Source organism: Mustelus asterias, chromosome 8 (genome assembly GCF_964213995.1).
Source record: "Mustelus asterias chromosome 8, sMusAst1.hap1.1, whole genome shotgun sequence".
NCBI lineage: Eukaryota > Metazoa > Chordata > Chondrichthyes > Carcharhiniformes > Triakidae > Mustelus > Mustelus asterias.
In genome coordinates this window covers 31,189,922-31,206,401 of record NC_135808.1, presented here as the reverse complement: position 1 = coordinate 31,206,401, position 16,480 = coordinate 31,189,922, and the positions used below count along the sequence as shown (strand labels likewise).

At 46.7% G+C, this 16,480-nt stretch overlaps 1 protein-coding gene across 1 annotated transcript in view; it reads right to left on the bottom strand.

Moving 5' to 3' along the window:
• Positions 1 to 13,147, bottom strand: part of LOC144497701 (uncharacterized) — a 39,072-nt gene extending 25,925 nt beyond the window's left edge. Inside the window, 4 exon segments of the mRNA XM_078219144.1 lie at positions 5,439 to 5,672; positions 5,753 to 5,782; positions 6,136 to 6,204; positions 12,710 to 13,147. Of these exon segments, the coding sequence (XP_078075270.1) occupies positions 5,439 to 5,672; positions 5,753 to 5,782; positions 6,136 to 6,204; positions 12,710 to 13,147 (771 nt within the window).
• Positions 13,148 to 16,480: the final 3,333 nt, after the last annotated feature.

The following is a 16,480-nucleotide window of genomic DNA, read 5'->3' as shown; positions in this document are numbered from 1 at the left end:
TGGGTCCAATGTGTGTCTTCCGTAGGGTATCATCAAAATGGTGGATTTCCTCTGCATTTCTCTGTCACCACTTTGCTGGTACATAGAGTCATGGAGATTTACAGCATGGAAATAGGCCCTTTGGCCCAACTTGTCCGTGCCACCCAGTTTTTACCACTGAGCTAGTCCCAATTGCCTGCATTTGGCCCAGATCTCTCTACACTCATCTTATCCATGTAACTCTCGAAATGCTTTTTAAAAGATATAATTCTACCTGCCTCTACGACTGCCTCTGGTAGCTCGATCCAGATATTCATCATCCTCTGAGTGAAACAATTGCCCCTCTGGACCCTTTTATATCCCTCCTCTCTCACCTTAAACCTATGCTCTCCAATTTTAGACTCTCTACCTTTGGGAAAAGATGTTGACTATCTACCTTACATGTGTCCTTCATTATTTCAGGTTGTACATTTGTGATAGTGTCAAAGAGTTTTACAGCACAGTAAGAGGCCCTTCGGCCCATCTTGTCTGTTTCAGCCAGCAAGCACCTGTCTATTCTAATCCCATTTTCCAACACTTGGTCCATAGCCGAGGATGCCGTGGCATTTCAAGTGCTCGTCTAAATGCTTCTTAAATGTTGTGAGGGTTTCCACCTCTACTAACCTTTCAGGCAGTGAGTTCCACCCTCTAGGCAAAAAGGTTTCTTCCTCAAAATTTCTCTGAATCACCTGCCCCTGAACTTAAATCTATGCCCCCTGGTTACTGACGCCTCTACTAAGGGGAAAAGTTCATTCCTATCTATCCAATTTATCCATAGATAGTCCCTGGAAGGGGAGGGGATAAGGGATTTTAATTCAGTTGAGCAGCATGGTCAGTGCAGGCTTGGAGGGCCGAAGGGCCTCTTCCTGTGCTGTAATTTTCTTTGTTCTTTTTTCTATCTATGTCCCTTATAATTTCCTACACCTCAATCGGGTCACCCCTCAGCCTCCTCTGCTCTTAAGGAAAACAACCCGAGCCTATCCAGCCTCTTTTCATAGTTGAAACGTTCCAGCCCAGGCAACATCCCAGTGAACTTCCTCTGCACCCTTTCTCATGCAATCACATGCTTCCTATAATGTTGCAACCAGAACTGCACATCGTGCTCTAGCTGTGGCCTGACCAGTGTTTTACACAGCTTCAACATAACCTCCCTGCTCTTAAAGTCTATTCCTTGCCTAATAAAGGCAAGTGTCCCATATATTTTCTTAACCACATTATCTGCCTGACCTGCGCTCAGGAAGCTTTGGATTTATCTGTCTTATCTTTTCCCCCCTTGAGACAATTTATCTTGACTGGACTCAAACTGGCTCCTCTTAGAGGGCAACCTATTTTTCAGCAGCTGTATTGCCCATCAATCTTCGAGTCCAGTTTATCTGGGTCAGGTCTGTTCTCACCTCATTGAAGTTGGCTTTCCCACAAAAAATTTCTCTTTTTCTGGATTGTTCCTTGTCCTTTTCCATAGCCAACCTAAATCCTGTGATACAATGATTAATGTCCTCTTCATGTTCACCCTTGATCCAATTGTCCCATCACTCCCAAAAAGAGTCCAGAAATGCTTCCTTTCTCATGGGACTGGAAGCATAGAAAATTCTCCTGGACACATTCTTGGAATTCTTGTCCTTCTCTGCCTTTACACTATTTCTATCCCAGTTTACATTTGGACCATTGAAGTTCACCATTCCAACTACTCTAATTATTGCACTTCAGGGCAATTTCCATGAAAATTAGTTCCTCTGCATCTTTCCCCACTAACTGATAGTCAATAGAATTCCACACCTGGAATACTGTGAACAGTTTTGGTCCCTTTATCTAAGGAAAGATATTGTGGCATTGGAGGCAGTCCAGACAAGGTTCATTAGGTTGATCCCGGGTATGGAGAGATTTTCTTATGAGCAGAGGTTGAGTAGGTTGGGCCTGTACTCTTGGAGTTTAGAAGAGTGACAGGCAAACTTATTGAGACATATCAGATTTTCAGATGACTTGATAGGGTAAATGTTGAGAGATTGTTTCCCCTTGTGGGAGAGTCTAAGACCAGAGGGCATAGTCTGAGTAAGGGATCGCCCATTTCAGACAGAGGTGAGGAGGAATTTCTTCTCTCAGTGAGTAGTGAATCTGTGGAATTCTTTGCTGCAGAGGGCTGTAGAGGCTGGGTCATTAAGTATGTTCAAGGCTGAGATAGACAGATTTTTAATCAGTTAGAGAATCAAGGATTATGGGGATAAGGTGGGTAAGTGGATTTGAGGATTATCACATCAGGATCAGTCATGATCTCATTGAATGGTGGAACAAATCTGATGGACCAAATGGCCTAATTCTGCCCCTGCATCTTATGGTCTTAGAATGCACCAAGAAATGTAATGGTGGCAAGATTGTTCTTAGCTCTCGACAAATAGTGTAAACAATTAAACTATTTCTGCTGTTTGCGTTATCCAGGGCTTGTGGGAATAGTATAAAAATAATGCCATAATTTACTGGAGTGAAATTAGGAAACACCTCTACACAGAAGTGATAATAGATGTTTGAACATCATTTCTGCAAAATGGTAAACAATTGGAGCTCAAGTGTTAAATTAAAAACTGAGATTGATAGGTTTTTAATCAATGGCATGTCGCGATATGGAGGAAAGACAAATATATGCAGTTGGGCTGGAGGTCAGCCATGGTTTCATTGAATTGACAATAGACTCTTGGCAGGCTCCATGGCCTTCTCCTATTCCTGTAATCACTGGTCAGTGTTCCTGGATGGAGAGGCACACAATCAGTGAGGCATCGCAATCTGATCCCGCCGGCATGAGTGGCAGCAAGATTTCAGCATTCGTTTCTGTCCATGGAAGTCAAGCGACCAGCAAAAGGATTGCAACTAGAAAAACAACTGAAATCTCTCTACCAAACGACAGAACAGCTGAATCAAAGAATCCACTATTTGCCAGCCAAAGTCAACTATACTGGAATCAATCCATATCGGCTGCAATGCGTTATCATCTACTCACTCAATGACTGTTCCATACAATGTTTTATTTGTATTTATTTACTATTAGACTCAATTCTCACTTCTAATGCGTATGAATATGTTTTAACATTTCTCCTTATCTTTCTAGTGGTTAATAAATGTACTCTATCTTAACTCAAGAAAGCCAGGTTAGATTGGCTCCTTTTTTATACATAAGTATTGGGTCTGGAACAGGTATCCAAGGGAAAGGGAACCTTCTTTGATTAAACCTTTGTTGTGACCAGCAGAGGGTGGGTTGAATAAAGACATGGAGCCAGTGATCACTCCTCACTCAGCTTTGTAACAATTTAAGAGGTATCCCAGCTGGGTGGTGACAAATTGAGGCATTTCGTTCAAAACAATTTTTGGGGAATCACACCTGGGACTGATAGTAGTAAATGGGAGCGGAGATTGGTGGCAGGGACTGAAGGCAACGGCTTTGCTCTTCCCAATATTTTAATGGAGTTATATTCTGCTCATCCAGTACAGGATGTTATGCTATCAGTCTAATAAATTAGCAACAGTGGAGGCATTGGAAAAGATAGTGGTGAGATAGAGCCAGGTGTTAACAATGTACACGTGAGAGCATGTTTGGGAATGAGATGGGGCAATTGGATCAAGGAAGAACACTAAGGGGCCAACATACTGATGAGAAATAGGGAGGTGGAGGATGACGACAGGGATGGATCTTTGGGGAACCCACAGATCAAGAGCTGGGAGGGAAGACATTGATGGGCATTCTCTGGCTGTGATTAGATTGGTAAGAATGGAACTAGGTGAGTGCAGTCACACCCCTTTGGAAAGGCAGTGGAGGAAGATGGTGTGGTCAACCATGTCAAAGATGACAGACAGGTCAAGAAGGTTGAGGAGGGACTGTTCACCATTTCTATAGAACCAGGGGATGTCAATTGTCATTGTGAAAAGAGTTGTCTGGTATTATGCAACCTGATGAAAGGACTGAGTTCCAGGAAATATGGGCAATAGTTTGGGCGGTGACAACATGTTCACAGAATCCCTTCAGTGCAGAAGGAGGCCATTTGGCCCATCGAGTCTGCACTGACCACAATCCCACCCAGGGAGGGGGGAAGAGGGGAGAAGGGTTTTTATTTTGCAGGAGATAAGTGAAATCGGCAGATTTGAAGAGTGGGAACAATATAGGGGGAGACAGAAACATTGGGCACAAGTTTATGGTTTTTCCCGCCGGTGGGATACTCTGGTCCACCATGGGTTTCCCAGCAACGGGCAGTGGATGCAACGGGAAATCTCATTGGCGGGATCAGAAGATCCTGCAATCAGCCCATGGCGGGCCACCTCCTGCCGCTGAGAAACATGCCCGAGGGGAGGCCAGAAAATCCAGCCACACAACACGATTAGCCAACATGGGGCTGGGGGAGGGGGAAGTCAGTTCAATGTGTTTAGGGTCGAGGGACAAGAGGTGGGTCTCAGTGCCAAGTTGCATTTGGAGAGGCCTAAGTGGACACTGGAGAGAAAGGCTCAGGCCTGGGAGAGTGGAAATTTGACCAGAATGGGCTGGGGGGAAAGATGATAGTGAGAGAAATTGTTTGAGCAGCAGATTGTTAGAGGGTTGCAGTGTTTAAAGGGAACTGAGAGGTGGTAGAGGCAGCGGATCAGATGGCTTCAGTCTTGGCGACAAACAAATCCATGAGCTAAAAGCGAAATACTGCAGATTCTGGAATCCGAAACAAAAACAGAAAATGGCAGAAAATCTCAGCAGGTCTGACAGTGTTCAGAGAATAGAGCCAATGTTTTGAGTCTGCATGACCCTGTGTCAGAAATCCATGAGGTCCTTGTTGGAGGGGAGGGTGAAGGAACAGAGGAGAGCGGTGAAAGAAGACGGACAAAGAAGCAATGTATCTCCTCCATCCCACTCTGCTTCCAGCTACACTGCAGTCAGTGTAAGGTGGTGACAGTGTGGGAGCACCTCTCTGACACTCCGCGTTGAACCCTGACTGATGCATGCATTTATACTGGGTGGCATGGTGTCACAGTGGTTAGCACTGCTGCCTCACAGTGCCAGGGACCCGGGTTCGATTCCTGGCTTGGGTCACAGTCTGTTTGGAGTTTGCACATTCTCCCTGTGTCTGTGTGGGTTTCCTCTGGGTTTTCCTCCCACCGTCCAAAAATGTGTGGGTTAGGTGGATTGGCCATGCTAAATTGCCCCTTAGTGTCAGGGGGATTAGCTCGGGTAAATGCATGGCGTTATATGTTCTATGTTCTATGTTATGGGGATAGGACCTGGGTAAGATTGTGGTCAGTGCAGACTCGATGGGCTAAATGGCCTCCTTCTGCACTGTAGGATTCTCTATGATTCTATACTGCAAATAGTGCACTGTTGTGATGGGCTTTGACCGTATTATAAAATGCAGTTTACAATCACACCAACAGCTTGGGATTGGGTTATGAAGGATCACCTTGAGAAAGGAGACACTGTCTTGCTGATCGATGTCTACACAAAGGTTCAATATCTTCCCCTCAAGTGAAGTCAGTTCCTCTTCAATTCCTCTCAGATTCTCCTCCATTGGTCGCAGATCTTCTTCCTTTTGTTTCCTCACCTCTTCGATTAAATGTTTTTCTTTGTCTTCAAGATATTGATGGATTTTGGCAAATTGTGTGGAGATGTCTTGCTCCAGGGATCCAGTGAGTTGCTATGACAGTGAGAGAGATTGTTTAAACAGCGGGTTGTTAAAGGGTTGCAGTGTTGAAAGGGATCTGAAGTCATACTCACCTCCAGTTCTGAAATCTCCCTCTGCTGCCGCTGTTTGAATTAATAGAAATCATAGAAACCCTACAGTGCAGAAGGAGGCCATTCGGCCCATCGAGTCTGCACCAACCACAATCCCACCCAGGCCCTACCCCCACATATTTACCCGCTAATCCCTCTAACCTACACATCCCAGGACTCTAAGGGGCAATTTTTAACCTGGCCAATCAACCTAACCCGCACATCTTTGGACTGTGGGAGGAAACCGGAGCACCCGGAGGAAACCCACGCAGACACGAGGAGAATGTGCAAACTCCACACAGACAGTGACCCGAGCCGGGAATCGAACCCGGGACCCTGGAGCTGTGAAGCAGCAGTGCTAACCACTGTGCTACCGTGCCGCCCACTTTGTTACTTAATTCACTTTGATTTTTCTTTTCCTTCTCCATGGAATCCAAGGATAATTTCAGCTGGTCCTAAAAATGGAATCAGATCTCAGCGTGATCCATTGTAATGTCTGCTGTTATATCACAAACTGTGAGGAGAGGTGTTCAGGGAGAGCTGTTAACATGTGGCACGAGCACTTTATAACCGGCAGAGTGAAAGGTATTGAATCAGACCAGGTACAGCTTCAAACCAATAACAGCGTCATGGTATAAAGAATATATGAATGGATTTGATAAGGTAGATATTCGGAGAAGATGCTTCAACTTGTGAGGCCACTTTCACATAAGATACTACTAACATAAAATAGTAACTAATAAATCCTGTAGCAAATTTGAGATAAACCACTTTACTCAGGGTGATTAAAATGTGGCATTTGCTACATTAGCAATATTTAAGGAACTAAGGACTCATGAAATAGGAGCAGGAGCAGCCTGATTAACCCCTTGCAGATCAATGCAAAAATAGGTGGAAAGGCAAGTTGCGAGAGATAAACAAACAGTTTACAAAGAGATATTGACATGTTTAGTTAGTGGGCAAAAAGTTGGCAAATGGAGTATAATAAATGGAGTGGGAAAACGTGAAGTTGTTCATTTTGGAAGGGGAACAAGAGAACAGAGTATTCTTTAAATGTAGAAAAACTGCAACACAAAGGGACTTGGGGGTACTTGTGCATGAAACGCAGAAAGCTAGCACACAAGTACAGAGGGTAATCAGGAAGGCTAATGAAATGTTGGTCCTCATTTCAAGGGGGTTGGAGTCTAAGTGTAGGGAAGTCCTGCTGCAACTGTACAAGGTACTGGTGAGACCCCATTTGGGGGTCTGAGAGCAATTTTGGCTCCTTATTTAAGGAAAGGTATTATTTCATTGGAGGCAGTTCAGAGAAGGTTCACAAGGATGATACCCTGTACGGAGGGATTGTCTTGTGAGGAAAGTTAAATATGTTTGGACTCCACTCTTTGGAATTGAGAAGACTGAGGGGTGATCTCATTGAAACATGTAGGGGGCGATCTTATTGGCTTCTCATGCCAGTCGATCGGCGAGGCGAGCCAGTAAGATCGCGACAGAAGTGAAAAACGTGGTTCGTGCCGAGTTTCTCGCCTCTCATGATAATACCGGCACTGAATTGCCTGAGTAATCAGCTTCACGCCTTTAATAATCATCCAAGTTCACTTGCCTCTGTGGCCGATGGAGGTCCTTATCGGTGAGGATCACATATGATCCCCCAACAACAGAGACCAGACATGATGGCTTCACCGGTGGGACTGAAGGCCATTGAGGCTCCCCGGTGGTTGGGGCATATACGGGCAGTGAGCCTTGGGCAGTGCCAGCTTGTCACCATGGCAGTGCCAGCCTGGCACCCTGGCAGTGAAAACCGGACACCGGGCAGTACCAAGGGGTGGGGCCTAAGGGGAAGTGCCAGGGTCTGAAGGTGGCAGTGCCTGAAGGGGAGGCAGTGCATGGAGAGATGCGCACTCTGCAATCGGGGTTCGCTGAGGTTTACCAGAGGGGTGGGTGGATGAATCAGGGGCAGCGATTGGCTGGTGGTGGGGGGGGGGGGGGGTCCATATTTGTGGGGCCACAATCGGGGGAGAAGCTTGATCATGGGGAACGGTGCAATTGGCTGTTCAAGGAGGCAATGTCTGGGGGGAGTGACAATCTCCAAATACACTGTGTACACAGGGACTTGCACAATAGCACCTTCTTGCTGGCTTCCCAGCTTGAATAGACTCTGTCTACTCCCCCTACTGGCGAGAATTACACTTTGCTTCATTCTTTTTCTAAGTGTGATAAGATTTCATTTTTTTCTCTTGCTGAAAAAATGTGCCTGAAGCATTCCTGTTTTGATGCTCGTTCGGCACTTCGAATTCCTTTGGTAAGATCGCACCCCTCGACCACCTCCTTAGGATTCTTAAGGTGCTTGACAGGGTGAATGTTGAGAGGATGTTTTCCCTCATGGGTGAGTCTGGGGCCAGAAGGCATACTCTAAGAATAAAGGATCACCAATTTAAGACTGAGATGAAGAAAAGTTTCTTCTCTCAGAATGTTGTGGGTCTTTGAAATTCCTTGCCACAGAGATCGATGGAGGCAGAGTCCTTCTGTATACTGAAGACTGAGAATGATTGATTTTTGATCAGTAAGGGAATAAAGGTTCACAGGGAAAGGGCAGAAAAGTCAATGTGATGAATGTTGTATGAGCCATGATTCTACTGAATGGCAGAGCAACAACAAAGGGCAAAAGGGCCTACTCCTGCTTCTATTTCTTGTGGTCTTCAGCCTGCTATTCAATATGATCACGCTTGATCTTCTGCCTCTTCCCCAAATTCTTGCTGTTCCCTATGTCCCTTAATTCTCTGAGAAATCAATAATCAATTGCTCTCAAGTTTGAATAAACTGGAGATGACAAATCCACAACCTTCTGGGCTGGAGAATTCCAAAGATTCACAATTCTTGGAGTGAAGAAATTTCTCATCTCTTTCCTAAATGATTGGCCCCCCCCTCCCCCTGCCTTGTTCTAATTTTCCCAGTGAGGGGGAACGACTTGTCAGTGTCAACCCTTCAAAATCTTGTATGTTTCAATTAGATCACCTCTCAATCTGCGAAACTCCAGAGAATATCAGTCCAATTTACTCCAGGTTCTCAGCACAGGACAGTCCTCTCACTTTGTGCCCAGGAGGAAAGGTCAGTTCACAGTTGTCAAAGCCAATATTATTGGCACCATTGCTGAAGTCCCGTGGTCAAGTATATGTAATTCCCTCAACGAGGCCCATGAGGTTGGCCTCTTGGAGTATGAGCTCCCTGATTGAGGTAACGATTGCCTGCCCAATCAGAGAGTCTCACCTGTGTATATATATATATCTATTGAGGAGTGTCGGGTCTACTGACACTCTGGATTCTGACTTTGTATCTGAAGCACTCTAAGTAGTGGAGATAAGTTTGCAAAAAAAGGGAATCTGGTGAAGGGACACTGGAGGAGTTATAACAGTATAGAAGACCCAGTTTGACCAGTACCAGTCATTTCCAAGTGTTACTGTTTTTTGTTCCCCTTCTCAACCCATCCGGACCCCTCCCACCCACACATTCATGCCATTGTTACCTCCAGGCTAGATGACTCCAATGCACTCCTGGTTGCTCTCTCACATTCTACCCTCCATAGCCTTGAGGTCATCCGAAACCCTGCTGTATGTTTCACTCACACAAAGGACCGAGCATCTTGCCCCACCCCCACCCTATGCTCGCTGTCCTACATTGGTGCCTGTTGTTTAAAATTCATCCCCTTGTTTTTGAATTCCTCCACCATCTTGTCCCCCTCCCTGTCTCTTGGCACAGTGGTTAGCATTGCTGCCTCACAGCGCCAGGGACCCGAGTTCGATTCCCAGCTTGGGTCACTATTCGTGCGGAATCTGCACGTTTCCTCTGTGTCTGCATGGGTTTCCTCCGAGTGCTCCGGTTTCCTCCCACGGTCCGAAAGACATGCTGGTTAGGTCCATACTCATGCTAAATTCTCCCTCAGTGTACCTAGGCACCGGAGTGTGACCACTAGGGGATTTTCACAGTAACTTCATTGCAGTGTTAATGTGAGCCTACTTGTGACAACAATAAATAAACTTTAAACTTTAGCTCCACAACCCTCCTTGATAGCTGAGATCCTCCAATTCTACTCTTCTGAGCACCTCTCAATTTCAATTGCTCCAGGCTTTCACACAGCAGCCAAGTCTTTAGTTAACCTCGACCCCAAAACTCTGAGGTTCTCCCACAAATCCTCTGCACCTCTCCAGCTCATTTTCCTCCTGACAGGGTTGGCTTTTGAGGAGAGACTGAGTAGACTGGGGCTATACCCTCATTGGAATTCAGAAGAATGAGGGGAGATCTTATAGAAACATATAAGATTATGAAGGGAATAGATAAGATAGAAGCAGGGAAGTTGATTCCACTGACAGGTGAAACGAGGACTGAGGGGCATAGCTTCAAAATAAGGGGAAGCAGTTTTAGAATCATAGAAAGAATTATAGAAACCCTACAGTGTAGAAAGAGGCCATTCGGCCCATTGAGTCTACACCGACCACAATCCCACCCAGGCCTTACCCCCATAACCACCCGCTAATCCCGCTAACCTACCCATTTTAAGACAATAAGAGGCAATTTTTTTAGCATGGCCAATCAACCTAACCCACACATCTTTGGACTGAGTTGAGGAAAAACTTCTTCACACAAAGGGTTGTGAATCTGTGGAATTCTCTGCTCGTTGAAGCAGTTGAAGCTATCTCATTGAATGTTTTTAAGGCAAGGATAGATAAATTTTTGAACAGTCCAGGAATTAGGGGTAAGGATGAGTGGGTGGGTAAGAGGAGCTAAGTCCATGAAAAGATCAGCCATGATCTTATTGAATGGCAGAGCAAGCTCGAGGGACCAGATCCTGCTCCTAGTTCTTATGTTCTTATGTTCTCTCAGACATTTCTTAAATCTTTCCTCTCTGACGGAGCATTTGGTTATCGGCCCTATACTTGCTCAGATGGTTCAGTGTCATCCTTTGTTTTATAATGATCCTGTGAAGTTTCTCGGGAAGTTTTATTCGAAGAAAGCTGTTATATAAATACAATTGTTGTTGATCGTTGCGGGGGTCAGGGAAAATTGCAGGTATCAGGGGAGACACAAGCCTATGAAGGGTTTTGAACATCTGGATGAGAATTTTAAATTTAAGTTTGGCTGAAGAAACGGTTGGTGAAAATAAAATTTTCTTGCCCATCTCAATCTTCCAACCAATCAGTGGCCAGCAGCTGTGCATTACTCAGCAGCGCCACTGGGAGGACATTGGCTGCCACGCGTAATGCATACTCCCAAGGACACAGATCAAGCCAGACACAGGTGAGTGAGGGGAGGATTGTGCGGTGTAGGGTCGGCCACAAAGATGAAAGACGTAGTTCTCAGCCGGTTACTCCATCCTGACGCTGGGTCCCTCAGTCAGTTCCGAAGTGAATGAAGGACTTGCACTGGGAGCTCCCACATGGATTTGCTTGGCATTAGGTGCCAGCTTTGGGCCCTCAATTGGCAGCAGGGCCTGCCCGCCAATTGTGGCAAAGTGGCAGGGTCCCCACCTGCCACCTTCCCACCTGATTAGATGTCCTCTGGCACCAGACGCGCCCAAGGGGAAGGCATTCAACTCTGCCTACAGTGTGTAAAGAAGGAAAACTTCTTAAAGCTATGTTATGCTACAGCTAGCGCTACCAAATCTCCCATTTTGTCCTGGAGCCTCCAGGAATTGAAGATTAATCTCCAACATTCAACTATGGGCAATCCGGAAAAAACAAATCATTTTAGAAAATTATGTGTTTTTCTTTGAACACTTCTGTTTTTCTGGTTACCAATCTGTTATCGATAGGGAAGAGAGCCTGTTTGACTGAGTGTCAATAATCATCCAATCAGATAAATAGCCTGTTCATTTTATCCAGTTGGTGTGGAAGACTGTACTTGTGAGTATGGACATTTCATGCAACCAATGGCAGTAGGCTGTTGATGGAATGTTTACAAACAAGTGATCATGTGATGAAATCTCCAGGAATAGATGCTGAGAGGCTGTTTCCCCTAGTATGAGAGTCTAGGACCAGAGGGCAGAATCTCATAGTAAGGGGTCACCCATCTAAGACAGAGATGAGGAGGAATGTCTTCTCTCAGAGGGTAGTGAATGTGTGGAAATTTTTTTAATCACAGAGGGCTATAGAGGCTGGTTGTTAAGTGTGTTCAAGGCTGAGATAGACAGATTTCTAATAAGTAAGGGAATCAAGGGTTATGGGGATAAGGTGGGAAAATGGAGTTGAGGGTTATCATATCAGATTAGTCATGACCTAATTGAATGGCAGAGCAGACTTGATGGGCCAAATGGCTGACTTCTGCTCCTACGTTTTCATAGGTTTATTTATTAGTTACAAGTAGGCTTACATTAACACTGCAATGAAGTTACTGTGACAATCCCCCAGTCACCACACTCCGGCACGTGTTCGGTTACACTGAGGGAGAATTTAGCAAGGCCAATTGTTCTAACCTGCTCATCTTTGGACTGTGGAAGGAAACCGGAGCACCCGGAGGAAACCCACGCAGACACAGGGAGAACATGCAAACTCCACACAGATGTGACCCAACCCAGGAATCGAACCCGGGTCCCTGGTGCTGTGAGGCAGCAGTGCTAACCACTGTGCAACTGTGCTGCCCCAAAGAAGGGGAGTTGCATTAGCTGGGATGGAAAACATTCTCTCGGAGTTGGCATCCCAATCTACATAGCAGTTGTGTAAATACAGCTTGTGTTATTGGAAACAGGCACATGAAGTTGCATTGGACAGCAGTGCATGTGCATTTACACATTAGTATGCATAAGACAGACAGATTCCTCACTCTCAGATGCCTCAATGATGAAATTACAGATTTGAAAGTGAGCAAACCAGAGGACTGAGCAAAATGTATCTGCTAATTTCAAACCGCCCTAATTATGGCCCAGTAAACACAATGAACAGTGAAGACGGGTAACTTGCTGTGTCCTCATACCTCATACTTTTGAGCGGCCATTTGCAGAGGTAGGAATCTGTGCGCTGAATGTGGGTGAGTACCTACACAACTGGCACAGAGCAGAGTCTCATCACCCTCACAGAACAGGATCAGTTTTTCCCTGTGTTCTTCACAGAGAGACTGCTCCCTCTCTGTTTCCCCATTCAACTTTTCCCCTTGTTCCAGTTTCAGCTCCAGTTGCCTGGTTTTCTCACAGAGATTGGCCAGTACCCTGTTACTGGTGAAACCTCTCCGGGGGAGAAGCTGCTGACATTCCGGGCAGGACACAGCCTGACGCTGCTTTCCCCAACACTTCTGGATACAGGATTTACAGAAGTTGTGCCCACAGTCCAGCCGCACCGGCTCCACAAACAGAGACTGGCAGATGGAGCAGGTTAAACCCTCAAACAGGGATAAGATGTGTTTACTGACGGCCATCTCTGTTGCTGCTGCTAGTTCTGTTGCTCATCATAATTTCAGTTTCATTTTCCAATTTATTGTTAGGCTCATTTCCAAATCCCTCCTCTTAAAGGAGCACCATCACCATGTAAAAGTGTCCAGCAAATCTTTATTTCCCTGAATGTTGATTTGTGTAAAAAACAATTGGCACTGATGTTTTTGGATTTGCTGGTTGTGCATTAAAATCTGGAGAGAGGGAGGCAATTTGGACTGGAACTCCTTTCCTCTAAAGGACGCTGAAAGACGAATAGTAACTCCCACTGCTCCATTCTCTCCCCCTGTAACAATTCCAAACTATTGCCACTGCCTCACTTTCTCCCTATAGCCCTATACCAATCCTATACTATTCCCATTCCCACTCTCTCCCCATAGCCCTGTACCAATCCAATACTAATCCTATTCCCCACTCTCTCCCCATAGCCCTATGCCAATCCAATACTATTCCTATTCCCACTCTCTCCCCATAGCCCTGTACCAATCCAATACTAATCCTATTCCCCATTCTCTCCCCATAGCCCTTTACCAAGCCAATACTAATCCCATTCCCCACTCTCTCCCCATAGCCCTATACCAATCCAATACTAATCCCATTTACCACTCTCTCCCCATAGCCCTATACCAAGCCAATACTAATCCCATTCCCTGCTCACTCCCCATAGCCCTCTACCAAACCAATACTAATTCCACCATCACCCTCCCCATAGCAATGCTCAACCTGATGAATCTCATTCCTCATTATTAAAAACCCCTGGCAATCCACTAAGGCAGAAGACCTGAAGATAAACTGGCTCCTCAAGCCTGAATTATCATAGAATTATAGAATCCTAGAGTGCAGAAGGAGGCCATTTGGCCCATCGAATCTGCACTGACCACAATCCCACCCAGACCCTATCCCCATAACCCCATGCACCTACGCTAACTAGTCCCCCTGACACTAAGGGGCAATTTAGCATGGCCAATCCACCTAATCCACACATCTTTGGACTGTGGGAGGAAACTGGAGCACCCGGAGGAAACCCACGTAGACTCTGGGAGAACGTGCAAACTCCACACAGACAGTGACCCAAGCCGGGAATTGAACCCGGGTCCCTGGCGCTGTGAGGCAGCAGTGCTAACCACTGTGCCATTGTGCCTCCCCTTATTATCACAAATGCAAACATTGATGCTTGTTATAACTGAAGAGGGGCTAATAGCCACCTTGTCTCTGTCCTAAGAGGAACTAAGGAAGTTGGCCAGAAGCACAGATACTGACCTTTTAGCTGCAGTCAACGCATTACTGGGTCATGTCACATGACCTAGGCCTCTGAACCTTGAGACAGATTTAGACAGATTTAATATAATGGGCAGGATCTTACCAGCTCACTACACCGGTCGATTGACATGGCCAGCCGTTAAAATAAGGCGAGATGTGAAAATTTGAGTTTGTGCCCGATTTCTCGCCTCTTGTGATCTTGCTGATCCCGTCCTGATGGCAAAATCAGCTTCATCCCTTCTAACACTAACTGCCACCAGCCAAAACCCAAAATGAAATCTTAAATTCCCTAGGAAGGAAAAAAACTGCTCAGAACCCATGACCTGCCTTCTGACAATGCAGGGTCATAAAAGATCGCAAAGTAAAAATAAACAAACGCCATTTAAGCCACTTAAGGAGCAATAAAATGACTTCCCCAGCCAACTCGGCAACATTGACATCAGTTAAGGCTGGGAGAGCTGGAGTGAATATGATTTTTAAAAATCTCTTAAAGGTACTTTTGACAAATACATGAATAGGATGGGAATAGAGGGATATGATCCCTGGAAGGGTAGGGGGTTTTAGTTAAGTCGGGTAGCATGGTCGGTGCAATCTTGGAAGACCGAAGGGTCTGTTCCTGCGCTGTAATTTTCTTGGTTCTTTGTCCTTTGTACATTAGCGTCACAATATCAAAGACATGCCATTAATGTGACCTGGGTCTTATTGTCCAGGCTCACTTACCTTACCCCCTTTGCCGCTAAAGGTGCTCACCAGTGATGGTCCTCACCAAAGGGGACCTGATGTGATGGCCTTTCCAGTGCAACCAGAGGCCATGACAGTCCCCTGATTGGTTGGGGCCAGGGCCGAGCAATGCCCCTTGGACAGTTGTAGCCAGGTAGTGCCAGCCTGGTACACCGGCACTGCCCATTGGGCACTGGGCTGTGCCAAGGAGGTGGGGCCTTGGGAGTTGGGACCTGATGGGATCAGGGCCTGATGGAGGTGGGACCTGAGGGGGTTAGGTCCATGACCGGGGGTGAGGCCAGGGCAGGAACACTGTAGGGAAATATGAAGGAGATGGGCTGTTGACTTGCCGGGTGGCGATCGGGGGGCGGGGGGGAACAATTGGCCAGGGTGGCAATTGGGTGCGATCAGCTAGGGCCACAATCGGGATGGAGAGGGTGGATAGTGATGCATGGGCAGCAATCGGGGAGGGGGGTGGGTGGGTTGATGTTCAGGGTGGTGATCGGGGGCGGGTGGCGATGTCCAGGGGGGAGGAGGGGATGGGAAGGGGGGGTGGTGGCAGATCTCCTTGTATACTGTGTACACTATGTGCATGGGTCAAGCACTTGATGCCCACAGCAAGTGCCCTCTGAGACAGGGCCAACCTCTGCATCCCCTCAGCCATCTCCTGCTGTGACTGAGCCACAGTCTTGAGACCTGCAGCCATGACCCGCTGTGATTCGGCCATGCCTTGGACTCTGCCACCCATTGCGACCATTCCCTGCCCCTGGATTTCCACCCCAGACACCACTCTTGCAGGGTTGGCCTCCTGGGTGCCATGCAATGCTGGCATCATATCCTATATCTGAAAGTTATGGGACTTCTCCCAACAGCTTGGCAGTTGCTGCAATGTTGCTGACAGCCCCTCCTGCATTCCCGGCTCTGCTGCTGCATCTCCAGCAGCTTCGGGAGAATGAATCGCAAAGCCTGGCATCTGGCTTGAGGCCAGCTGAGTCCTTGCCTCTGGCAGAAACTCGGTGTGCCTCAGACGCTCCCTCCATCCGATGAAGATCTACAGCTGTGTTGTGCGCACCAGAGAGCGACCCAGAAGCCTCACCACTAACTTGTCCCACCGAGATGATAGTGTCTGCGCTGGTGGGTTGTGTGGTGGAAGCCTGTGTCGGTTGACTGGTTTCCTCGGGGTCTTCCTCCAAGGCTTCCTCTGAGCTGTTGTGGGACGTTTCGGTGGGAGCAGTGGGGGAGGGGCGGTGATGCCCGGCGGGCCAAGTGCATTGGGGTCATCTCCTGCAACAAAGGTCACAAGGTTCAATGCAAGAGAGGGACAGGGATCCGGGCAGCAT